The 27,417-nt window shown below is 36.5% G+C and overlaps 1 protein-coding gene across 1 annotated transcript in view; it reads left to right on the forward strand.

Annotated features, from left to right (window-relative positions):
• DIAPH3 (diaphanous related formin 3) overlaps positions 1-24,732 on the forward strand; it is a 250,682-nt gene extending 225,950 nt beyond the window's left edge. The window contains exon 29 of the mRNA XM_086611740.1: positions 24,476-24,732. Coding sequence (XP_086467866.1) covers positions 24,476-24,732 — 257 coding nt within the window. The remainder of the gene's footprint in view (positions 1-24,475) is intronic.
• Positions 24,733-27,417: the final 2,685 nt, after the last annotated feature.

Here is a 27,417-nt window from a genome sequence, read left to right on the forward strand (position 1 = left end):
ACCAGCTTACTAGAGCAGAGATGCTTATGCTTTCACAGAAGCAACATTTTCTATTAAGCCGTCCTCACTTTTGTTCTTAAATAAGAAATCCAGGCTTCCGGAATCTTGCTACAGGTTGATGCATTAAATGACCAGCTTATCTGGACACCCTATATAGTTTTCCATAGTAGTAATAACTCCATCTTCGATTGTTACCACTTTCATTATGCCTGTGTGCTAGGTTTATGTGGTGGGGTTTTGGTAGCACGGGAGGGGCTGCAGAAATGGCCCCTGTAAGTAGTTGTGAAAAGCTTCCTCTGCTCCAAAACCAGTTTAACTGGCCTCTGGCCAGATGAGACCCCCCACATCCCCTCAGGCCAGGGCTGAGCCAGTCAGTGCCTCTGAGAATGCCCTGTTTAAGATGGGGACAAAGGAGCTTGAACAGAGGCTGGCCCTGCACTGAAGAGAGGGGAGAAGCGGGGACTCTCCCTCGACTCCTGGGCAGGCAGCTGCCCGTGCTGGGCCACCACCACCTGACCAGAGATAAACAGCAGTGTGGTTTGGTCCACCTCACTCCTGCGACATCCGTTGGCGGACTTCATCCTGCCAGGACTGCTGAGGTTCGCTGGGCCCGGCACAGCTGCAGCAGAGAGAGGGCTGAGATCTGAGAGAAACGGCTGCACAGACACCGGGTCAGTGAAGATGGAGCAAGAGGAGGTGTGCCGGAGCTGGGATTGCCCGCAGCCTGTGGTGAGATGGCAGCAGCCCCTCTGCCGCCCATGGAGATTAATGGTGTAGCAGAGATCCACCCACAGCCCGTGGAGAAGCCCTCAGTGGGGCAGAGATGCCTGAGCCTGAAGGAGGTCATACAGAATGGTCTCCCTGAGCTGCTGGAGACTGATGATGAGGCGGAGGGGCATCTGCAGTCCGTGGGAGGGGACTCCACACCAGAGCAGGTGGCAGCTCCCTAAGAAGCCGTGACTCTGTGGGGGAGAAGCCCGCACTGGATCAATTCGATGGGTAAGGATTGCATCCTGCGGGAAGGACTCACATTGGAGAAGTCTGTGGACTGTCCCATGAGGAGAAGATCCATTGGAGCAGAGGAAAAGAGTGTAAGGACTCCTCCTCCTTTAAGAAAACAGCGGCAGAAGTGACGTGTGATGAACTGACCTGCAGCCTCCCATTCCTCATCTTCCTGTGCTACTGGAGGAGGAGGTAGAGCAGGGAAGAAGTGAGGGGTGGGAGGAAGGTGGTTTTAAGATCTGGCTTTGTTTCTCATTATCCTCTCTGAATGAACCATTAACCAATGCAGTTGTTTTGTTCCCAAACCAGTCTGTTTTGCCCGGGGCCATGATCGGTGGGTGATCCCTTGCTGTTCTTATCTCACCCTCTGTCCTTTTGTTACATTTTTCTCCTCTGCACCTCGCTGAGGGGAGGAGTGAGCAAACAGCCTCCTGGTAGCATAGCTGCCAGCTGGGCTAAACCATGACAGCCTACTATCCAAAAAGTGTGTCAATTTTACAGACATATAGTTGTTCGTTCCCCATCATCTCTTTCCCCTTACATTCATATTACGTGTGCAGTACATTCTTATTAGTTAATATCTGCTTTTCTCCCATGTTTCAGCCTTCCAAAATGTTAGCATGTCTTTGTAACTGGGACTTTAATGGCCACTGTGCTTATTGGAAACCTGTGATCCACTAAATTATATCTTAGCATGTTTGTAATTGTAATTGTTGATTTTTTTCAAATGTTTTTATAAGCAGAATAATTCTAAGTTAGAAATCTGATTTCCATTTTAATTGTAGGTAGAAAAATCCTCCATGATTCTTGAAATATCTAAAGGATGTAATATGCACATTAGCTTGGACTGAGTCGCACATCATGAAGCCTTTCAGTCATATTCAGGAATAGCTCATTCAGCCATATGTGGTAAACATATTTTAATACACCAAAAGGGACACTTCCTGTATCAACTTTTTCAACTTTGTGACTAAGCAAAGGAGATACCTCTTTCTCTAGGCCAAGGAAGGCTAAGTTTGATCTGAGTTAGTGACCCAAACAATATGATTAGTGATTTTCTGTAATTTTCATAAGTTGTAAAACTACCTTTTAAAATAAGTTCTTTTTTGTTCTAATATAGTTTGAGAGGAATGTTTTAGTTGTTTGAAAATTTGAAAACAACATTGTGTAATACAGTGTTGCAGAGCAGAACCTCTGCTGAAATAATAGACTTGATCATAACAGCTTTTATGGTATTGCTGTGACGAATGACAGTATTTGAAGTAAACAGGGCTGCTAAACTAGATGGCTTCTTTGGTTGTGTTTCACAAATAGCTTCAAGTTTAGATGAAATGCTACTTAACGGCGTTTAGAAGGTGCCCACTAATTATCTGAAGAAACATTTTTGTTCCGAAGAGGTTGTATTAGCTGATCTAATACAAGAAAATAATATTGAGAATGCCAGGTGTGCGGCAGATTTTCCTTATTCTTAACCCTGCCCAAGCAAAAGAATCGCTTTTCTGTAGAAGCCCTGTGTGTAATATTTTACTTAATTTAGTAGGGGAAGAAATTCTATTTGCAACTGCAATCAATACAGTAGTTTTAAACAATCAGTGATAGCTTGTAAGTGATGACCATTCCCAGTACATTTTAAAGCAGCTCCAGAAATACCTTCTTATGATTGTGTCATCTTCTAAAATCATTCAGTCTTTACATTCAAAGATTTCCTTTATTCTTTATGTTGCAGAATCCATAAGACTTATTCAATAGTACTTAACTTTAATAGTTCTTCTTCATCTGAGTCAGTAAGAATTACAGAATTTAGCTTTTAAGCCTTTTTTCTTTTGAAGATAGAGAGGAGAAAAAGTGAGCATCTAAGAAGAGAAATATAGGGAAAAAACACAAGCGGAATAAAATGCTCTGTGAGCTTTGTTTTCATGAAGCCTACACATTTGTCTCCTTTAGTTGATATGAATTTTAGTTTAAATTAATTTAGTTTAAATGAATTTTACTTAGTACTCTACATAGACTGATCATACTGTCCCACATGAAATACGTGGACATTTTTTGACCACTGAATTCAGCTGATATGATCATAAATCAACCTTGGTGACATTTAAAGTTTGAATCTTTATATCAGCCTATTTTTTGAAAAATTTTATGATCCAACTTAACAACTGTATCTCACTTTGAAGATGGATTCGAACCAGATGACCTCAAGAGAGGTGTCCTCCAACCTAAATTATTCTATTATCTAAGAGAACTATGCCTCTTTATTAAATCTTGTAGAAATAAAACACGTAAGCAAATTTTTAAGTTACTAGACATGCAAATGTCTTGAATATAAAGGATTTCTTTCTATCAGAAGCCATGTAAAAGTTCTGTTCATTAATTTTTAGCAATATTTTCATATTCATATAGAAAATTAGCAGCTCTTTGATTAACATAAAAAGACATTTTGTCTTGCATTCCTCAGGTTCAGGTTTTAATGAGACACCAGACATTTCAGAGAAGTACGTCAGGAATTTTTTTAAGGCACCTGTTATACAATGACAAAGTCTCCTGTACTTCTGTTTCATATCAGCAGCAGCCTTGGTATTTCTTTGCACCTTCTTTTTCAGGGAAATCTGCAACTTAAAAGGCTTCATTATTTTTTCCAATTTACTTCCTTTTTACGATGGTAAACTAAAGTATACATTCTTTGGAATTCTTTGGGACTGTGATTTAATTTGTCATGTAATTAGAACACTATCTTTACATTTCTCCCTAAAAACCTACTGGAAAGTTATTTATTGGCAAATCATCTAATCCTAAATTTTTTGTGTGCGATCTTTAACCAGAATCTGTTTATCTTTATGGCAAGCTGAACAGTTCTGCAAGCTGTACTACTGTGTTTTTACCTGCTGAGGGTTCACTTTCATAGCTTCAACAAACAGATCACAAATTTGATCACAAAATTTAGCAAGTCTGGCCCATGGTTTGGCCATCAAGAGATTTCTCCTAAAGTACATGTTGTGATAGTTATGAGTTTTATCTCTAACTTTTTTTTTTCCTAGCAATGATAGGCATCTCTATTAATAAAGATGGAAAAATGCTTTGCGTTGATGGAATTAAGCTTACCTTAAAATGAGTAGCCTACCTTGTCACATTCAAATTGGAAAAACAAAAAAAAAAAAAGCTGTCGAAAATTCAATTTAGCATTGCAGAGATTACTGCAGTATAACAGCCCTTTATCTGTAGTAGTGTATAAAAGCACTTCTAACAGTGCATCAATTTTCACAGCCATTTAGTAGATTAGAAAGCAATTGTAAACAGAGTAAAACCCACATTAACTCCTGTCAACAGCCTGCCTTTTTCTCAGTTATGGATTTGTTTGAAATAACAGTGAAGTCTAAAGTGATTGCATCAACATCACAGATTGTATTATAAATATGAATGAACCCATTGTAATGGACTGCATAGTAATATATGGTAGGCATTTGTCCTCCCCATCAAAGTAACAGCTTTTGTAAAGGAAGAGTAGCTGTGACATAAGGAAACATGTCACTCTACAAGAAATTATTCCTCCCATTGTGAAACAGTAACTGCATCAAGTGACAGGTTTTTAAACTGCCTCTAATTTTATATTATAGTAATGCGCCATTAATAAGTGTTTGGTATTTCTTTTAACTGAAATCAACTCAAAGCTATATATATCAAAAAGTCCAACTTTTTTAAATGAGCAGTTATTTAAACAACATTACTCTTGTTTATGTGGGAAAGCAAGCAAGCAGTTATGCATGGTTTTGTTTATTTTGGAAAATTATTTTTTCTTACCGCTGCTTAAAAGTAATAAATGCAGTGAGAAGGAAAAGAGTACTATTTTTCTTTCTGAATAGGAAGTCGTCAGGTATTGCCGTTTTATAATTACAGTCAACTGATTTATAGTCAATGCTGAAAGTGGATTGTCAAAGAATTGAAGATTCTTCATGTACAAGATCATCCAGACCGGAGTGCGTTTAGCATTTTTTTCGTTTCTCTGGATGGTTGTTTTTCACAAGAAGATGTCTAATCTCTTTTGAGTCACACTGGACACTAGACATTTACCAATGCCCATTTCTAAAAGGTGTACTAGTGCATATCTTTTTAATTGCTTCTGTCTATTAGAGTATTCCTTATAGTCTTAAGAAAGGACATTTTCTCTCCTACTACTCAACTGCTTTTATTAGAAAACTCTAGCTACCAATAAATTGTGATATAGCTCCCATAGTCTTACTTGCAACGATATGCATCCTACTATAAACCAGTGTTTCTCTGTAGTAAAAAAGACAATGCTGTGTATTTGCGTTCTGAATTATCAAATACAGGCTATTAAACATTGAAGACAATTTTCAAATGAGCACAAACGTAACATTTGCTATTCATGGAAGTAAAACTTGTTAGTAAAGTAGCTACAAAGATAAAAATATTATTTCCTTCAAAGTGTGAGGATGAAATATGACAATATTTATCTTCAATCAGCTGTTGCAGTTGTCATTTTTTGAAATATTATGCCAATTATTCAATGAAACAGTTTACGTGAGGATTTTACTTAAAAATACTTTAAGTTTTTTCCAAGAAAGCTAATGATTTTCTCCCCAGAGTTCGTATCTTTTCTTTGATAACCCATGTATAATTGTGGTTTCTGACCCTCAAATACTTAAATTTAAACAAAAACAGTTTCTGGAAATGTGATTTCATGTTAGTGAGCATTCTGCTTTACTGTGCAATAGCTATTTTTAGTATTTTATTTATATTTTAATAAATATAACAAGAAAATGTAATTAATGTATTTTTGAGAATAAAATACTGAACCGAATCTATATCTAGATTCATATTATTTCAACCCAATAAAAAAAATTCTCGTGCTTTAGTAATAATAAAGGACATTTAATTAGACTTAAAGAGAAGCCATATGAAGCATAATTCGAAAAATACACAATATCAAAGATGTTTTTTTATAGTCATATCGTTTTTTCATTTCTATTTTTTGTACAATGTTTTTTCAAAGCTAGAAAATGCAGATGATTGAGTGCTTTCTTAAATTGGACCCAACATCCCACTATATTGTAACTTCCTGTTGTTAAGTGCTCCTATTTAGTGGATTTCATGTCTCCAAGTCAAATAAGTCTGCACAAAATTTAAGTGCTGTTCTGAGCCCTAGACTTATATAATCATAATTTTGTATATCTTGCCTTTCCCTATCCTTCCTTTCCCTATACGCTATCAGATGCAGATGAAAATTATTTTCCAAAACTCTCTCATCTGTAAGTGTGTAATACTTTTCAAGATGCTTCATCATCTGATGTGGATTCATATATAGTCAGTGTTTTATATAAATATATATAGTTAACTGTATCTCACAGTAATTTTGTTACCATTAGCTATCTGACTATTCTGTCTTTTTAAAGAAGTCTTAAACACCTTTTAAAACCAAGTTAAACTACAAAAGAAGAGATTTGGTTGAAACTAGAACTGGTGAATATCCAGGGGTTAGAAGGCAAGCTGTCCTCTCATTATGGCCTGATTTAGAATTAAATCCTCACAAAAAGAACTGCAGTTGAAACTAGATGAGGACTCCCAGTCCAAGATTTACCAGGCTTTCTGGCTGGGAAGTTGTGTCAGCGCATCCTGCACAGCCCAGCCAGAGTCACCCACGGCTCTACTCTCAATGGTGTCTGTCTGTTGTTTACCCCATTTAGCTACTTCGGCCACTTCACTATCCAACTTACACCGCTTCTGTTTGGAAAAAAAACCATCATTTTTTAAAGAGTATCAGTCAGAAATTGCTGTTCAAAGCTGGCAGTTCTCAGGCAGGTTTAGACACATGTGAAGCAGGTAAATAAAGTTCACGGTCTGATGTAGGTATATTCCGCTTAATTACATGGAATTTGATTTGCTTGTTCTCGCTATCTATTTAAAACTAATCTAAGCTCGGCGCTCTCTCTAATCGAAAGAAAGCAATAGATACCTAAAGTATGTGCTTTTAATTGTTCTCTGAAGATTGCCTTTTTCCCTTGACTAGTCCCTTGACAGTGTGATTTCTTTGCCATTATTGTCCTGCAGACTCAGGCATAATGATTCTGCACTGGGGCTACCATGCCCCACAACAATTTTATTTTAGTGAAATACAGCACTTAGTAGGTGCACAGGATTTGTAGACAACATCCCACGTTTTGTGTTACATTCTAAAATTGTGCAGTTTGTGGTTAGTACAGTACAAAGCCACCTCAGCCACCTAACAACAGTTTATGTACTTACCTATAAAAAAAGGTGTCTCCTAAATTTGAAATACATTTCAGCTGAATCTTTGTGTATCACAGTCATTCCTACATGCATGAAAGGATATGCATCTGTGCGTAATCTGATGAGGGAAATGACAATTTGTCCTGGTTTTGACTGAGACCGAGTTAGTTTTTAGCAGCTAGAAGAGCTCTGTGTTTTGGATTTAGTCTGGGATTCATTATGAGAAGAACGTTGATAGTGCACTGATGTTCATAGTTGGCACTGAGACCTCAAGGACTTTGCAGTTAGCTGAGTTTTTGCCCGTGTGCAGGAGCACAACAGGATAAGGGGGAGCATGGCCAGGACAGAGAGTCCATGACTCCCCTTATGATTTGAACTTAGACGTAGGATTGAGGGCTATAATTGGCCAATGAAGTATTCCATAGCATGCAGCGTCATGCCCAGTATATAGATGATGGTGAAATTAACTTTCACTTCTGTGGGACTCTCTCAGTCTCTTGAAGTACTCTCTTTCTCTCCGCCACTCCCCTCCCACCTCATCTTCGAGCCTCTCACTCAACTGAGATTTCAGTGTTGAGACTTAATCTGTTTCAGGATCGCTTGCCAGAACAGGGCAGGCGTTGGTCACCAGGTGGTGAGCAATTACACTGTGCATCACTTCTCTGCATATATTATTATCACTACATATATATTCATAGGTTATTACTACTATTATTATTTTATCACTATTACTTTTAATTTTATATTATTAGTAGTATTAAATTGTTCTTATCTCAACTTCTGAGTCTCCTTCCCTTTTCCCTTTTAATTCTCTTCCCCATTCCCCAAAGATGGAGGAGGGTGAGCAAGCAGCTACGTGATGTTTAGTTGTGGGTCAGGTTAAACGACAATAGAATTCTATTTTAATTCTGATGAGCATAGGTCGTTTAGATTTATTTCTGAGTGAAAGATGGAATACAGTGTTAAAGTCTGTTAAACATAATGAAAAGTCTAATCAAAATAGTCTTTTCAAAAGATCGAGTCTTAAGTAACTACGTTATGTTTGTTTCATACTAAAAATACCTTTGTGTGGTGTTTTTTTAATTATTATTCTTGCCTTTCCTATTTGAAACCTTACTGCCTTTTTTTACTAATTCTTTAGCTTTACGTTTTGTGGAATAATTCAAATCTAACACCATATTTAGTATTTTTACAAGTGAGAGGCAAAGAATCTTTAATATATGCATAAAATATGATGTTAAGATCGAGTGAAAATATTTTGTTTACTGCTTATTTTGAATGGCAATGAAACTATATGAATTAAAGTAGTGTTGAATAAAAGATGCTGTTATGGTTTTTTGTCACTGCATACTATTTTTATCTTTTTTTTAACTTGCTGCATACTGTACATAAGCACTGTTATGAAATATATTTTTTTTCTTTTCAGAGTTCATAAAGTATTTTCATGGAACTCAAATCGCTTTTCCTTTAATGCTTTTGTCTGCTAAGCTAGCTATCTTTCTTAACAAAAATTCAAACACATAGAACTAAGTAATATCTAAAAATCAGAGAGTTACCGTGCCGTACAAATCATTCACATTTATGTCTTCATCCCTAAAGACTGAATTTAAACACTTAGTCCTCTGTGGATGTGAGATTCTTAAGTTTGAATGTACACTACTGGAGTTTATAAATTTTGCATGGCCAGGACTAGATCTAAGCCAACTTCAGTTTAAAGCAGTGATGATTTTCGTGTGAAGGGTAGGATTCCATATACCCATACAGAAGTAGGAATCATTAATTTTATAGGCTGATTTTAAATCCAGAGTATGTTTCAAGCTTGTCAGAAACTTGCAAAGCTGCACAAAAGTATAGGTATCAAATCTGTAAGAGGCAAGAACCTAAATAACTGTAAGATCTGTGTTTACGTAACAAGAAGGTTAGTGAACATGAAGGATTTTTAAAAAGGAAAAAATTGTGATAGCTAATGGCTGAGCAGTGTACTGAATAATGGCAACTTTCACATCTACAGTTCTTGTCAGTATGTTATATACAAAACAGAGTTTTCCTGTATATAGCCAAACTGTTCTTTTTAGCCACCAGAATACAACTTATTTCAATTCTCTTATTTATGCAGCCAGAAAATGCTTTGTGAAATTCTATAGCTTGTGTTAAATAGGTGGTGAGATCAATACCTGTAGTGTTCTATCAGGCCTTAAAATCACCAAATCTTCACCCTGTCCTCCCTCACAGAGAACATAGGATCTCTACAATCTACCAGTCCAGACTAAGAAGTCTACCTTTTATGCAGACTTTGCTGCAGTCAAAAGTCAGAAGCTTCCAGATAGAGAAGTTACCTTTAGATGTTTGGAGTGCAGGCATTCACATCTGAGTTAGTTACCATAAGCTCTCTTTATCTCTTGAAAGTATCTACATTAGGGTGAAATGAAGCGCAGTTTAGAAATGCTTGTTTCCCCTCATTGACTGTGAAGAGAGCCTAAGGCAACCAGCACAAATTCATTCGGTCCAGTGAATCTCACATTGGGATCAACGGCCTTTGGTCAGGCACAAGGAGGCACAGGACTAAGCATGCTCTTGTTTCAAATCATTTTTATACAACACTGAAGAAAAGAGCTCGTTTTGGTTCTGTAGCTGCAATATGTATGTATCCATGGTCAATGAATTATATGTATTTCATGGTTCTAGTTATAATAAGCCCAGTTAGATCTGTGGTTTCTGGTTTGAAATTTAACTGAGAATGTTTTACATCATTCATTACCATTAAAAAAAAAAAAAAGGTTTGTTAAAGAAAAGGGAAATGCACCTACACAAATGTAATTAAACTTTTAGATTAAGCTGTATACTCTTAGATTAAAAAAAAGAGTTAAAATTATACATCAACTTCACCTTATTGAAACTGTCCTGATTTTAAGATTAATTTACGGGAAAAAATCTGTGTAGTTACTAATCTCAGAAAAAGCAAACATTTTGAAGAGATGTCAAATAAGTTCTTGAATGCAATCACCGAATTCTTAGAGGTAGAGGATATTCTCCCTTTTCCACTCCTTTCCCCATGGTTTTCCTCAATTAAGATGTTTCTAGAATAAAAATATATAAATATCTGGCTTACTGTTTTTGTCCAAAAATTTTACAAATGTCTTTGGAGTCTGCTGATTTGTTATTCTTATCACTGCTGGCTAATGTTGAGAATCTAGAGTTGTAAGTGGTATTATTTTATTAAAAAAACTCAAAATTAGTTTCTTCTATAGGGTATTACTTTGAAATTAATACTAATGTGCTTGAGATTTGCATTTTAATAAATTTTACTTAGACCACAGTGAGCTGCTGGACATTGGGAGATTTTTCAATAGCATTTGTTTTCCTCCTTAGCATTTAAAGCTATTTGTGCATAGCATTACTCTCTTGAAATGAGCACTAATGAAGATGCTAGAAAATATTTGAGAATATAACTCTAACATATTTGGTATGAGTGAGTAATTGATGAGCTTGCAGAACATATTTGTTCTAGAAAGAAGTGTCATAATGATAATTATTTTATATAGTGTGTTTCCTAAAAGGTATTTTTAGCATCTCTTCAGAATATGGTGGGAGAAAAAGATTTTTCTTTTTTAGAATTGTGTGATGATCATGCCTATATACAATGTGAGAGTGATCTATAGACATCCTGGTCTGTATGAATTTGTGTACGCATGAACTGTATGCTTACCTTGTATTCCAAAAAATCTTTTCAGGTATTCTCAATGGTCTTAAATTTTTGAAGAGTATCCACAGAATTTCGTCTAATTGTCTGTCTTCCAGTATCTTCAGTTTCATATGAAATAACAGGGGGAAAAAAAAAGTGAGGAGATTTCTGAATTTATTCTTCTGAGCAGTCAAGTGGTTTCCATCACAGACTAGCTTGGTTCTGGAAATAGGTTGTTTCCTGGTTTGTTTGGTTTTTTGTCTACACTGAGTAGGCATCTATAATTAGTATAGTTGCAAAGTGTTGACTCTCAGTGATTCCACACAGTTGGCAAAGCTCACCCAAAAAAGCAGGTTGAAGAACACAGACAATGCAGAGAATGTTCCTGCCATGAACAAGCCCCGTGATGGCTGGTTTAAAGGCAGCTCGTGTGTGTCTGCACGTTTACACGTGAGAAGGAAATGCAGAATACGTTGCTCAGGTGTGATGGTGGGGTATGTGCTTGGAGCTAAAGTCTGGGCTTGTAGAGGGATGTACACCCATATATACTGACACGGTAAACAACTGAGAGAAAGCCTAAAGAGAAAAACATGGAGTTGTGTTAAAGATTGCCTTGAAAGTTTTAAAACTGTCGTGTGAACAGCTTTCATCAAATCTAGATGAAAGATTTCTAGATTTCTCAGTGGCAGCTGAGTGAGTAAAGAGTTGTTATGATATCTGCAGTTTTCCTGGCTGTGCCTGGGGTGGAGTTAACTTTCTCTACGGCAGCCCATGTGCTGCTGTGCTGTTTTAGTAGCTAAAGCAGTGGTGATACCACAGCAGAGTTTTGGCCATTGCTGAGCAGTGCACAGCGTCAAGGCTTTCTGTCCCTCCACCCCCAAAACACACACAGTGAGGAGGCTGGGGATGTGCAAGAGGTTGGAAGGGGAAATAACGGGCACAGCTGACCCAAAGTGGTTCTCCATATCATTTGATGTTACGCCTAGTGATAAAACTCGGGGAAAGGAGGAGGAAGGAGGAACATTCACGGCTATGGCGTTTGTCTGCCAAGGCAACTAAGGCCCTGCATTCCCGGAGGTGGCTGGACATCTACCTGCCGATGGAAAATAGTGAACGAACTCCTTATTTTGCTCTGCTAGCACGCACAGCTTTTGTTATCTGTATTAAACTGTCATTATCTCTCTCCATGAGTCTTCTCACCTTGCTTCTATTTTCTCCTCCTCCTGTGGAAAAGGGGAGTGAGCAAGGGGCCGGATAGATGTTTGGCTGTTGGCCAGGGTCAGCTCACCACAACAGTAATTCTTTTTTAACATACTGCGTTACAACCTTAAACATGTTTTCAAAAGGATTACATTTTTTTCCAACTTCCTTCAGAAAGTTCACAGGTTTTATGCTTTAATGTGTCATAGTATGAATAATATTTAGTTGAATGCCCAGAGTAATTGAAGAAAGAAAAGCATTAATGCTAATTCAGATAAACTTTGGTGGTCTTTGCTGTAGTCTGTTGTCCTCTGAATTCTTGCACTGTTCAAGCATTCACATTTAACATGAGAATGCACTTGACCATGCATGCTACAGAGAAATAAGTTAAGCATACATTTTTTCTCTTTTTGACTGACTGGACTTCTGTATTACTATTTTAATTACCCCTCAGGCGATCTTCTGATGTGTGATCATGCGCAGGTCAATGTTCTGCGAGTCCTTCAACATGACAGTTCATAGAATAATTATCCTGTCATTACACCTTGATTCGTTGTTACGTTGTTTCTTGGGCTTTTTCTCTTACTCACATTTGCTTAGCAACCAGATCACACGTCTCTCATACTTATTATTCAAGTAATCACCCTTTGCAGCACAGATGCATCAATTAAAGCTTTACAATGAAGTATATTGTTCTGTGTAGAATCCTCAGGTGTCAGGAATTAAAATTGATTTTAAACGGTGCAGCCCTTCTTCAAATGGCTAATCTGTGTTTATATTAAACAAACAAGCATGCTAACAATTCTAAACAAAAAAAAGTGATAGGTCACAGTCAATAGAAAATGGATGATAAAATTATATTCTGTTCTCAAAGTGCTTAGTGTTTTTTTAGAGATTTATCAATTTACATGCAGCTCTGAAATGTCTGAATGCCGAATGTCTATTTTAGATAGACATTTTCAGACACAAATCAATTTTGTATCTGCTTTATTTACTCTTACCTATATTCTTTGTAAAAATTTTCTGGCTAATTTTCAGATTTGGGTAAATTTCACAGCAAATTATCATTAGAATGAAACTTGAGTACCCAGAAGCTGTCAAGATGGTTCAGTAATTTAATGTTGGCGTCCTGCAGCTTTGACTGTAATCAGCAGATGCTCTGGCATTACCATAAATGTTTTCTTAACAGTCTCTGTCAAAAAAAAAAAAAAAGGGAAGATTTTTTCCTCTTTGGAGTCTGCTGTTTCTGATTAAATTCAGTTTGACTTCTTTTGCATAATTAATATGCCATGATGATCTCTAACCGTTTGTTTTTAATATCACCTTTTGACCTAAACACATTTGCAAGGCTGCTTCATAAGTCAGAACAGACAAAGGAAAACCAAGTCTATGTGTAAGAATCCTTAGTTTCAGTGGCCTGGGAGGTCTTACTGCCTTCTTCCTGATTTCTCAGTGAGCGTGAAGGGTTTGGTTTTTCAGTCTCAATCTTATTTTTTCATATTCTATGTAAATTTTTATAAGTTCCTTTGCAAGCAAGAGAGAGGTTTCTTCTGCAAGCACAAAGGTGTCTTATGTCTTAGATTTCTTGAAACTAAAAAAATCCTCTCTTTTATAGCAAGATTAACTTCGGTTAACTAGTAATTGTGTGCAATCGATTAGGAAAAGAGGAAACTGGAAATGCTACAGTTGGCTTCTGATGTTTTTTACATACCAAAGTGGCTGCTAAGAGTCTAATATAGAGCAGTAAATATGTTCATCCTGTGAAAAAATGCATATCATTAATGATGTTAAACACAGCATTTTGAATTCACAATGACTAGATTAATTACCCATGGAATTGTGTCTCGAATTTGTCTCATATGATAATTCAATGATATTTGGAAGAGTCAGTAAAAGCCGTCTTTAAAAAATAATTCCTCTTTAGACTGTTGAAATCCTGGTCCCTTTTCAAAGCAATTTGTCACACTTGCAAAGTACAGTTGTTGGTGTCAAATACACGTATGGCTGGATCGTGTGTGGAGTAGAAATATTTTTTTTATATCTCATCTCTCTCCACACATGAGCAAGGCCCAATTACAGTCCATCCCAAAGAGAGGAAATAATTAAGTGAAAGCACATAGCATTAATTAGAGCTTCGTATAAAGAGAGAGAGAAGAATTGTCAAAGGAATATATATGCAATCTTGCAGAGCAAGAGGAAGATGAATCACTTTTCCTCTGCCTTTATTTCCCAATAATTAGTTTTTTGTGAGGAACTTCTTGAAAATATACTATTTCCTGCTACTACAGTTTCAATCTCCTTGATAGCCTGCTTTTGACTGTTTTCTGCAGAGCTTTGTCAGAGGAGAGGGCCATAATAATAATGCTTGAACAGTTAAAGTTACGTGAACTAAGATGATTGAGCTTCATCCCATTTCCAGTGTATTCATGAAGGCCATCTTGAATGTTAGTATACACAGGTTAAACTTCACAATCAGGTCTGCCTCTGTCCTCCTGAGAAGCAGCCATGCTGTAAAGAAGCATAGATATCTTTAAGCTGACATCAATGTTGCGTAAATCTTTTTTCGATCTACTTAGGATTTAGAGTTCTCATAAATACTTTTCCAGGTTAGTAAATCACTACACTCCCACCTGTCAAAGAACAACAGCATGCAGTGCTCTCTGTTGCCCTACCTCCCTCCAGAGACTTGTTTTAAAAATGAAATGAGAAGAGCCTGAGAGCCGTACGCTATTCTTGCAATCTTTTGGATAACAGTGAACGACAGGCCGCTGTGACTGTGACCTGTGTGGGCGAGAACTGCCCCAGGACCTTGGTCCACTACCTGTTACAGGATTGTGAAAAAATTATGTTTCTACTCAACTGTTAAAACTAGCACCCACTCGATTTACTTTCAGCTCTAGAGTTTCGTCTTCATGCTGCTCCCAAAAACATGTGCAGGACTCTGTAGATTCCCCCTTTCCCTTAAAACCAGATTGATTCCTTAGGAGAGAAGTGCAACAGGTGATGAGGAAAAGACAATTTTTCCCATCAGTTTGATCTAACGTTACAAAATATTTGTGCTGTACCTTCAGGCAATGCAACCTACCATTGCTCTGATTGCTGATAGAAACCTGGGAATGGAAGTTTGGGCTAAAAATAGGAAATAGGTTTGTAACAGTTATTAAAAGTGTTAAGGGATAGCTTGTAACCATTTAATATCAAGAATAGCGGATAAGAAATAATTTAGTGTTAAACTCTTAAAGCAGTTACTAGACATAGTTATATAGGGGTTCTTTTTAAATGTTTGTGCTAAGTAGTAACTACTTAACAGAAGCAACAATGTTATTTAGAATCGCAGTGAGTGGAATCTCATAAATATCAGCTCAGTCTTTAAGACTTGCTTTGTTGTTTTGATTTGTTGGGGGTTTTATTTTCCAGAGGTAGAAGGCTTCCTACTGTGTTTTTTTTTTCCCACAACAATTTGTAAAAGCCAACACAAATTGTGTATTTGTTTTCCATTTTGGTTATTTTTGCCAGCAAACTACATATCATTACCCATTGCGGCTCCCAGTGGCTTTCCTTTGATGGCAGCAGTCTTTATGCATATTCCTGAAATTCTTTATCAAAGTGTACCTTGAAAGCAGTGTTCGTCTATAGGTAGCTGCTCTGCAGACAGATTTGGAGACTAAATACGTCTGCTGCTCAAAGGCATCGGAGGTAGTTTAGTATGTGAGATCTACATAAATTATTGTTGGCTGACAGAGGATAGCTTTAGATTATGAACCTCTATGTATGTTGTCACAGATCACCAATTTATACAGTCATCAGTTTTTACTCTTTGTTAACTCTAAAGAGGATTTAAAATGGCAAGCTGCAATATACTTGTGAACAAAATAATAAATAATAAACCACATTTCAGGGATTTAAAATAGTCTAAACATGTTAACTTCCAGTTTTATCATTGTAATTTCCTGATCATTTACTGACTTAAAGAAAGGGAAAAGTTGATGTTTATCCTATTTTTACCTTGGGAGAAATCCTATAAATGCCTAGGCTGCATAACATTTCTGACCACGGCCTGAAGACCCGCTGCCCCTAGATGTCCATATACATCAATATTTTTGTTTTTATTTTTTTATTCATCTTTTTACCCTCTTCATCCTAACATAAATAAGAATATTAATTTATTATTTGTTTATACTAAAGTTCTACCAAATTATTTATCCATTTTGAAATTGAGAGACTTACACATTTAGATTCTTAAGAATTATTCAAACTATGTGCTCTAAAAATCAATAATGACCACAAAGTAGGTTTCTATTTTGGAAATTTCCATTTTGGAGTTTCCTGGAAACTCCCAAATGTGTCTTCATTTGGAGAAAGATGTGTGAGAAGACATAGAAGATCCACTCTAATTCAAAGTGAAATAGGGAGGATGCCAAACTCCTAAGTCTGAATTAGCCATCAGACACCTTCAGAGGTTTCTTCTCTCGCTCATATAACAACTTTGGGTGATTTCTCAGTAGTCTGATCCACACTTTTGTTCTCTTTTCATTCTGACAGGCACTCAAGACTTTAATTTAAATCCCAGTAACTTAAAGTTGCATTTTTTGTAACAAAAGTCATTCTCATATTAGAGGTGAGAATACATTAGTTTAAACAGAGAAATTGGTCCCAACTCAATGCAAATGCAAAGTAAATTTGGAAAAGATAGGAAGAAGATTGAATGGAGTGATCAGCGAGAACTTCAAGTAGTGTTTGAGAAGATGTGGGCAAGCAAGGGATTATAAGAATTTCTAAAGGCTTTGCTTTAGGGCCAAGTAAAAGGGATCTGGTCTAGCATAGTTCCTCTCATCACAAATTAGTTTTCTCACAGTTTGTAATTGATTTCCTTAGATGTTTAGTTCCTATAAATCATCCATGCTAGCCTCACTTAGTGAGACATATTCTATTCTTGCCTTTGAAATGAACAAAAAAAACCCCTATATTCACTGTTTGTGAAAACTTCATCTCACAGAAATTGAACTTACTGATTGGTGTTCATTCCTTGTGTTTCACACCTTTTTAACACAACACTCAAGTACAGCAGCAACTATTAAATGAAATGTGCATTAAAAAAATGATTTTTTAAATGTTCCAAAAATCAGTAACGCTTTTCCATGCCGCATTAATTATTGTCTACTTTAGATAGTCAAGTTGTGATCATTTATCATGGAATACTAAGGTGTAAGAAATTGCTTATCAAGGAAAGATGATTCGAGTACAGCTACCGCTCCTTTAGGTGTTAAGGCTGGGGCTGCAGGGTATAACTGAAATAAGTCATAACAACACACTGCACTCCTTTAACATTTCAGGGTCATTCTCCAATCGTACCCTTATCAGTCACAGAAATTGTTGAAAAAATATGAAGCTAATAAAAAGTGGCAATAAAAATTATTTAAAGTATTTTCCATTATACTATGCAGCAAGGAGCTATCCCATTTTTTATGAGTGATGTTATGTAATAGACATGGACCTTCTAGCTAAAGCAGTCTTTCATGTTATGTCTAAATTCTGCTTCTGGGTGCTAAGGCAGGCTTTTAAGAAAGATAATTAGGTCTTGTTATGTTCTAACACCAATGCCAAGGTCTGGGAATGGATTTCAGAAGGCCAACTTTGGACTGTATAAATTACGTTAAGGAAAGGTGGGTGACTGAAAAAACTCCGGACTTGCAACTGTCCAGTATCTTAGCCTCTAACAGGAATGGCAGGTCAGTGCAAGAAACAAGACCCTTATTTCATACTTGAGAGGAAAACAAGAATTAATGATTTTGTTGTTGGCATTTCTGATAGTAAAAAAAAAACAAGAGTTTGGAATCTGTGAGTTCAAAATGACGATTTTCAGAATTGGTGGGGTTTTTGAGTTGGAAAATTTAAAGTAGGGGATACTAAAAGACAGATGGAGTCGTCGTATCTCTAAGCTATTGTGATGGGTTGGTCTTGAGTGGCAGCCAAACTCCCACCCAGCTGCTCACTCAGTTGCTGCCCTTTAGTTGCTTGGGATGGGGAACAGGAAGAACAGGAGCGGGAAAGCTCAAGGGTCTATTTAAAGAAAGGGAGATCACTTACTTACTGTTACAGGCAGAACAGTCTCAACTTGGGGAAAATTAATTTATTGCCAATTTTATATATATATATATATATATATATATATGATTTGGGTATTGGGAAACAAAAACAAACAAATAAAAAAGAATCAAAACACTTAGGGAAAACAAAACCTTCCTTCTTACACAGGCTGGACTTCACTCCAGTCCCCTCTCCTACCCCCTTATTATCACCGTAGGTTACACTCGATCCCATCAGTGAGACCATTAACAGCACAAAGCGATGAAAGGCTCAGCTGTGCCCTGCAGTGGGTCCTTTGGAGCTATCTGGAACCAGCTGTTTCTAGCACGGGGCAACCCCTGGCTTTTCCTCACAGAGGCCACAGCGGCACCCTCCCTGCTACCGAAGCTTTGCTGCCTGCACCCAATACAGCTATCTACTTTAGAGCTGAAGCTAAATGCAGCTGAAGTGGGAATTCAGAACCTCCACCTTGTCCTGAACTTAAAAAGAGAGGTCCTCAAAATGTCTGCCAGCAGTGGTCATGTTCAACCTTTCAAAATACAAGTCTATCGTCTCAGTAAATCTCAATCATCTGAAACATATGGCCCAGTTTATATCAGAGAAAGTAGTTCACACTTAGAAACTGTTTTGCTGTTTTCCTCGTATCTTCACCAAAGCACCAGGGATGCTTTATACTTTGGTATCAGCAACAGAACCCTTTAAGAACATCTCCAGACTACCTTCTCAAGGTCTTATGTTTGTTTAAATGGAGCATATGGGGGTGTACGCTGATGTCCTGCCAAGGCCCATGGTGTGTGACCGTTGTCTCAATACACTTGATGAGGTTGCGTAGAGATATGCACAATGATGCAGCCAGTGTAATCTGTAGAAGATGGACAGGACTTCCAGACAGAGGCTGGACTGTTGCAAGCATTCCACTTGAGGGAATGCTGTACAGGTGCATCCAGAATCAGCACATCACACTGCTGTCAAAAACACATGCTCTTTCCCCTTCTGTTTTGCCGGGAAAAGACGTGAGTGCAGCTCCAACGTGGTGGTGTAGCTTTTACCTGACTTTCAGTTCCATGCATCAGGGATGGGGAACCAGAGTATGGCACCACACTGGGGAGCCAGTGATGAGGATTAAGACTAGGGTTGTTACTTTTTCCAAGCCAAAGCCATTTGGCATGGGAGCATGCCCTCAGAGTGTCTTCTAGCACAAGCAAGTCATGATGTACAATGTAAAAATAATCTTCATTGGTGGTAAGGTCGATATGTGCAGGCTTTAAAAAGTCTCGGCATAGACATAGCTTCAAGAATATAATGTAGCATGTGGAGCACAAGCCAGAGAGATTAGAAATATTCCAGTGGGGTTTTGAGCATTTTTCCCTGTTAACTTGGTAATAGATGTAATGAGGTTGTAACTGCAATTGTTCTTTCTTATGTTACGATTTTGTCATGCCCCACATTGAGATGTATGACTGTAGCACGAGCATATAATGCCACTTAATGCAGTTCTCCTTATTGTGTTTGCAACTTTATTTTTTCAATCGGTGTACAAGTATTTACATAAAAACTATATATGTCCTTAGAAGAAAGACTTTTATTGAGAAACTATGCAATGAAATAAAGCTTTTCAAAGTCCATTTTTATTTTAAATATTTATGAGTTGTTTTAAAAAAATCCGTATCTCTCCTTTAGTGAGTCTCTTGCAATCATTTTTGTTCTCTATTAAAGGTAATATATAACAGTATTATGCAGGATTTAAAAATCTCCAACCGATCGTATTTTGCTTCCCCAAGTTCACAGCAGGCAGGTCTCATACTACTGATTTTTTTTGTTCACATGCTAGCGCACAATTTCCTTTTTGTGAATATAAAGTATGTAGCCTTTAATAGACTATAAGCATATCATTATAAGTTATTCTATGCTAGGACACCGTTTAAACTATGGAAAGCTATTAAGCACAATTTTCTGTCAACTGAATTTCCTGAGCATTGCTGTTAATCAAAGTAATTTTAAAAGACTTGTATCTAGATGATAGGAGCTATTTGGCTCTAGGTTATGTGAATATGATTTTGAAATGTTTTTGATTAACAGCAATGTTCAGGAAATTCATATCTGTGAAAACTGAATTTTAATAGGTCTGAAGGACCCACAAGAGTTAGATATTGAATAAGGGAAAGAAAAAGATTTAAATGCCTTGGAATCCGCACACTAAGACTTCAGAAGTGTACAATGTGATCTCCGCCTAACCCGTGCCTGGAAGCATTTGGTAGCTGTAAAGTCTAAACTATTATGGGTAAATCACTTTTCACCCCAGCGTTTAGAAAACTTAAACATGAATTCAAAGTTTTTCCTTTTTTTTCATCTGCATAGTGATCGTTATGATACGGGTGAATGACAGTTTTTGATTACTAAAAGTGACCAAACATTAGAAACTTGTCTCAACTACTTCCATTATGTACAGCAAATTAATAAGTTCTGTCTTTATCCAGTGATTTTTAATGTCTGATTTCTTTTTGTCTTGCTACTGCCGGAAGGTGCACCTTGCTACAGTAGGTGGACAAATAGTGCATCTCCAGAAATGTAAGCTTTCTTCTTAACAAGACTTCATGTAGAAGTGCCTTTCCATGAGTAGTTTTCTTGTAACCTTCTATAATTTTATTGTATTCAATTCTTTAAAAATTTATTTAAACCAAAGTGTGTGTCTAAATATATTTACTTTATTCTGCAATTTGTTTCAAATATAGTTTACTGCCAAAAGTACAAACCAAATTTGTGTATATCCATGATGTAATGTTTCAAAGTAGTTCAGGAAGTCTGTTAATATCTGTATGGTTTCTGGATTTTCTGTGGGAACCCTTGTTCTAGAAACATAGGATTAAAAGGGTGGCCGATGTCACTAAGCCATCTCTTGGCTGTTGCAGGCAGCCACGTCAAATATTGTCTTCAGAAACAGATCAAATTTCTGCTCATAACTTGTTTTTTTGCTCTTACTTCTATACACGTACATTCTAAAACTTCATTACTCTGATGGTTTAAAAGGTTTAAACTTCTAATAGAAACATATTAATGGCCGTTTATTCTTGTGCTTACTTTGTCAGTTAATCTCGACTTTTTCTTGAAAGTAATTATCTATATGCTTTATAGCCTTTATCACACTGAACTAAGGAAGTCCAGCTCTTCTACTGTTGTGATCAAAGTTCCATGCTAACCTGCAGCAGCTTTTGCAGCCTTGTAGTTTTAAATTTATATGCAGGTTGAAAACGCACTTCTTTGGTTTTACCGCTGAAGCATAGGATTTGAGGGAGATGTGGTAACAATCCAAAGTCATAAGAGTGGAATGGATGGGGTACCAAGTCACCAATGCATAAAAGTTTTGAACCAGTGTGTGAAGCAGTACAATTCCTGCTTGATTAAAATAAAAAAAAAAAATAGCAGGCTAGTCATAAATATTTCTGAGGAATTATTGAGATTTTTTTTCCTTGCTAATACCTAAGTAATTTTAAACTTGGACTTAAATGGAAGGGATTTTTCACTCTAATAAGAAGAATACCACCAGCAGCATATATACCTCAGGTATTACAACAGTTAATTCTTTAGGTGCATATTTACAAAAGTGAAATCTAGGACTTTAAGTAAATATGTATGCTTTCCGATCCAGGCCTAGGAAAGTTCAGTGTTTCTGAAAGACATTCACAACAGCCAGTTTACTAAGCAGGGAACTGCCTACCTACACGTCTGCTGATACTGGACATGCATTTAGGCATAAGCAATGCTATATGGAGAAGTTCCTCCTTGATTGAAAGAATATACACAAAAAAGATTCCACGTGATTTAGGAAGCAGCTGAAATAACAACTTTGAGATGATAAAACTGAATTTAGATAAAATCTGTGTCCAAATATTTTATTTTTTTTTTAATTGACACTAGATGCTCAGGTGTTTTTTTTAACATGGCTGAGACCAAAGTGTTCTCATTGTTTAGTAATTACTGGTAATCACTAGCGTAAAGTGTCATCTATTAAGAACATGACACTGATTTTCACTGATTTTTCCAATGAATCATGGCTTCTTCACTGCACAGGAGTTACAACAGATGAAACAAGCACTACTCACATAAACTGGCCAGTGATTAAGGCATTTTCCTAATCCCATTTCCCGTTGTTGCAGGACCCCTCAGACTGCAGGGAAAGACACTGGTCCTTTGAGTTGAATGCTCCACTCATTAGTCTATGCCTAGAACGTCACAAGTATCAACACGATTGCTGCTGCTTTAAGATGGAAAAAAAAGACACAGCTTTACTCAGTCACTACCCCCATGCAACAATTCCAGATTGTAGGCAACAAGTTATGGGACATGCTTTTCTGCAAGGCTAAATCAGTTACCGAGTTTCAAAGCAGGACAAGAGTTTAGATAGATCTCAACATCTACTACTTCTTCATAGCTAGGTTGCTGCAGTTCCTTGCTTAGACTGTTTGCTGTTCTAAATCGCACTTCAAGGCACCCTACTCTGCCCCTCGCACATTAGGAAAAAATGGGGAAAATATTGCCGGATTTTACTTTAAGGCTTCAGTTCATAGGTGTTCACCATCTCTGTTATTCAGTCTAGTTCATCATACCTAATTGATCCTCATGCTCGAGTATTTTGGGGGAAGACTCAGCTGCATTGCAAGGCAGTTAAAATTTAGTTGTTGGTGCAACTGAGAAGCTTACTGTCAGGGCTTGATTTTTATTTTTTTTTTAAGTCCAACACCTATACTTAATCTCTGATTATATGACAATGTGTTTTCTTCTACGTTAAAAAACTGCATTGATTTTCAAAACACCAAGTATTTTTCCTGTTGCCCCTAGATTGAATGTAAACAAAAAAGGCTGTGGTGCAGCTAGTGTTTTGTATGTTGATAGAGCTGGCATTCTTTTATCAGCCTGCAAATACGTGTTCAGAATCAATAAATATAAATACTTAAGTAGAATGGGATATTTAAGAGTGTGCGTACCAGAGATATTTTAATTATATATGATTTTATTATATGTAATTATAAAGATGTGGTCATACCCAATCTTTGGCCTCCTGTGATTCAGGAAAACTGAAGTGTGCTGCTGCATCTTCAGGGTCAAATTATTTTCCATAGTATAAAATGGAAATTATGTTTTTTCAGCTAAGTGCAAAATTCAGCTGTTACCAAATTTTAATTAAGAATTGTTTATCTGATTTAGAAGATGATAGAAAGAAGATATTTATTTTCCTTCACTTGGCAAAAGGTGATCGTACTTACAGAATTTGCTGAGATTGTCCAAGAAAGTGTGTAAAATCCTCATCCATCACCAAGAGCCCCTGGTCAGGGAATGACAGTGCAGTAAATATCTTCAGCAGCTGCCTTTTAATGTACAAGCTGTTTTCGGTAGGAATTTTCAGCACTCACATAAAACACACTGTCATGAGTGACTGCCTGTGCTCCAGAGTCATTACTATTGGGATGATGGAACATCTTTCAGCGAATAACCAAAAAACTTTAAATGTCATGTCAAGTTTGTTGAAGCTGTTTCCAAGCCTTGCTCAAGGTTACATGAATATTGAGTACGCCTGTTTTTAAAAAGTTTGAGATCTATGAGAGGGACCGCTCACATGCTGGTTTTGAGAACAGTCACTTGATTGTCTGTGGGGGAGGGTGACAAAAAAAGAAATCTGTCTATTAATACACATCAATCCAGCAAAGCTCCTGGATATTAACTGAGTGCAACTTCTTGTGACAGTCAATGCCAGTGATGTTTAGCAAAAAGTAGCAAGTTATGCAAATTCTTTAAATTACTCTGCTGCCTAAAAGGTCACAAAGGAAAGAAAAGTTATTAGAATGGATAATTAAATTGAAATAGATTTATTAAATACATTTTAAAATTTGAACATTTAAAAAAAAATAAGAAATGTAATTAACCAGATAAAACTTTGGAAGACAGTGAGAGGTGATGAGTACTCTGTTTTCTTTTTGACTCCAGTAAGAAAAAAGGGTCCTGTCATGTTCAGGCTGTGATTTTGTAGGAAATATGGATGCTAATCTAATGAAGTCATGTAAAGTCTGTATCACTTCCAAGGGACCAAATCCACTGCTTTCAAAGTGATAATATTCTTTTGTCTTGCCTTCTTGGCAATCATTACTCCTTCTAGTACATCATCTGCATGTAAAATTTTGTCTGATCAAGAGGTCTTTTTATATTATAAAATATTGTAAATGAGTGTTTTAATAGTGAAACAAGGTTTATTTGGTTTATCTTCTGCAGAGAACCAGAAAGGACAACCAGAGAAGCCATGTTCGCACCACAGTATCAGTTTAAACTTGACAAGAAGCCCAGTCACCAAAGAGGTTACGTATGATGTGGAAACAGGTTCTACGGCGTGGAACAAGGCTGTTGGGAGAAAGGAAGCCTGTCATGGAGAAGGCAACAAAGAAAAGAAAATGGATCGAATCGGGTTTCCTTCTAAGGGAGAAGCCATTCCAGAAGTAGAAGCTCTCCTGGCAAGACTGCGAGCACTATAGAACAATCATATAAAGGCTTAAATCAACGCTTAAAAACAAGCTATAATAGCTGACATCTTTAAGGATACACTAATTTTCTGTTATTGACATTACATACTTCTGAGTTCCTAACTTCTCTATGGATGAATAATCTAAACTGTTTGCTTGCAAGACTGTGCAAAATGATACTATAGTTTTGCATAAGTGCAGGATGATTTTTATTATATGTTTTTACCTACTGAACATATTAAAAATATCAGAAGAAAAGATACCAAATTATTCCAAGGCACAATCCTTTTAGTGGACAAACTGCTGACCACATGTTTTGAGAGCTTCTCAAAATAGCAATATCTTTTAAATATTGTTAAATCATCATACTGGGAATAAGAGTCAATAAATAACAGAAAAGATCTTATATTTTCTGCTGCAGTTTCTATACTTAAGAGGTTTTAGCACCTAAAAAAGTATTATTATAGCATCCTTTGCAATTATAGTAATAGGAAATGTGTCATATAAATCAGCCATGTTATATTTTGAGTTCATCAAAGAGCACCAAAGCTTACTGAATTATATATGTATTTGCAAAATGGAAATCCATGGACAGGAAAGCAAAAAAGTCTATGCAAATAATATACTTTATGTGTGATTAATATATCACTGCTGTTATGCTTAGTTATGATTATTATATCAAAATAATATATACAATACCTGTGATTGCAAGGTTTTGCAATTGTGTCCATAGTGGGGGAAATGCCTCTACAGTTATTTACCAGTGTAAGATTTTTATCTTCGCACATGTGAGCTAATATGTTTCTATAAAAGCAACATGTAATGGAAAAGGTTTTTACAATGATTTTTCACAAACTCATTTTCCAGTAGCCCGTAAAGTCTTATTTGCTGGCACAATAGGCATCTTGCACATAACTGCGTCTCTTTTATCGCAGCGCCATTGTACGTTGTTACATGTTCACTATCGTATTTATTAATTGCACATCATAAAGAGTCGCTACCTATGTTACCAAGTGGGAAACTACTATTAGTATCTTTGCTCCGTTATTTAAAGCTTCCTTATTATAGCAGTGTATTAGGTATCTAATATCTTTCTTCAAAATTACTCTATTTTTCTTTACAAAAAGCTGAAAAATATGTCTTTCAATAAGAGTCAGTTACATGAAACCAGTGTTTCAATGCTCCAGTGCTTTTTATATCCTTGTTTAAGTTGCCTTCGTACTTCCTGCACTAAACATTAATAAAGTTAATTAGAACTCAGAAACCGGGCCTGTTTGTACGTACTGCATGGAGGGTTTTTCAGCCGTCATGGGAATCAATCTCATGTTTCTGCGGCTGTTGTAACTGTCATTATACACTCTAATTACGTTTCCCGCCTTAGCTGAAAAAAATAAGAGGTATAAACAGAAGTCACGGAAAAACGCAGAGAAAGCCTATCTGACAGTCATTTCTTTAGCTCTCCTTGCAAACAACAGGCAAAGCTGTCATACAAGGCTGCCTTTGGTAACTTGAAATTGCATAAAGTAACCATAGAATTGGGGCGTGATGCTTCTTTAGTGGATAACCAGAAATACAATTACTACTAGTTGTTCCACTAAGGTCTTCTGCACCTCTACTGTTAAGACTTACTACCCCTTTTTACAGGGTGCAGTAAAAATTACTATCTGCAAAGTGCAACATGCTCGACTAAATAAAATGGTATTTCAGACACAAAGAAGATGTACGTTGAAGGAAAAGAAAAATTAGCCATTCACTGAATGTCTCCAGTTGCTGAGGACATGCTAAAATAAAAGGTCTAGGAGTAGAGAACTGTCTCTGAAGTATTAGCAGGATGACCTACCACGTGAAGGTGGAAATGCAAATTCATTTTCCTGAACACTTTCAGTAAACTTGTTTGTTTGAATTAGTGGGTAATAGCCCACAACAAAAAACTGACAGTTCAGGACACTGCTGTGTAGTTTATCAATCAAAGAAAAGTTTCAAAACTACCCACTGAAATTTTCAATGGACAAAATGCAACTAGCAGCCTATCATCTTCTGATTTTAAAATAAGTATTTACATTTAAGATTACAGATCTTAAGCTACCTTTTCCTACAGTTTGAGAAGCTTTTAGAGTTGTATGCCAGAGCTTTTAGTCCTTCTACGATACTGTTTCTGAATTAGTCCTTTCAAGTAGCCATCAAGTTAATTCACAGTTTCTTTTGTATAACTAAGAGAATAAAAAAAAGCCATACAACTTCTTAGAATCTGTGTAAATACAGTATGTAATTTTTTCCCCTTCAGTATTTCTTTGTACCATCATAATTTGATGCATTCAGAGTCCAAGTACACAGTCCAGCTGAAGTACACAGTAAGTTTTCTTTCTACATTTCATCTTTCTTTAACTTCCCTTAGAAGCAAACAAATACACAGAACAGTTTTGATAGGAAAAAAATGCTTGAATTGCCTAATGAGTTCAGGTAAAAATAACTTTGAAAGTATTATGTTTGTATTCTATTTCTATGATTTTATGTTTTTATTAAAGTATAAAAAGCAGCTTCTAAATTACATGGATAAAATTGATTTAATTAAATTTAAAAATTAATACATGTATTCAATTTAAAATTTAAAGTTAATTCACTCTAAAAATACTTAGGGTAGACCTTTAATATGTGTACTAGTTATTTTTAGTAGGCTATTTTTTAGTGAGTCTCAAG

The sequence above is a fragment of the Tauraco erythrolophus genome, chromosome 1, assembly GCF_009769465.1.
Source record: "Tauraco erythrolophus isolate bTauEry1 chromosome 1, bTauEry1.pri, whole genome shotgun sequence".
Taxonomy (NCBI): Eukaryota; Metazoa; Chordata; class Aves; order Musophagiformes; family Musophagidae; genus Tauraco; species Tauraco erythrolophus.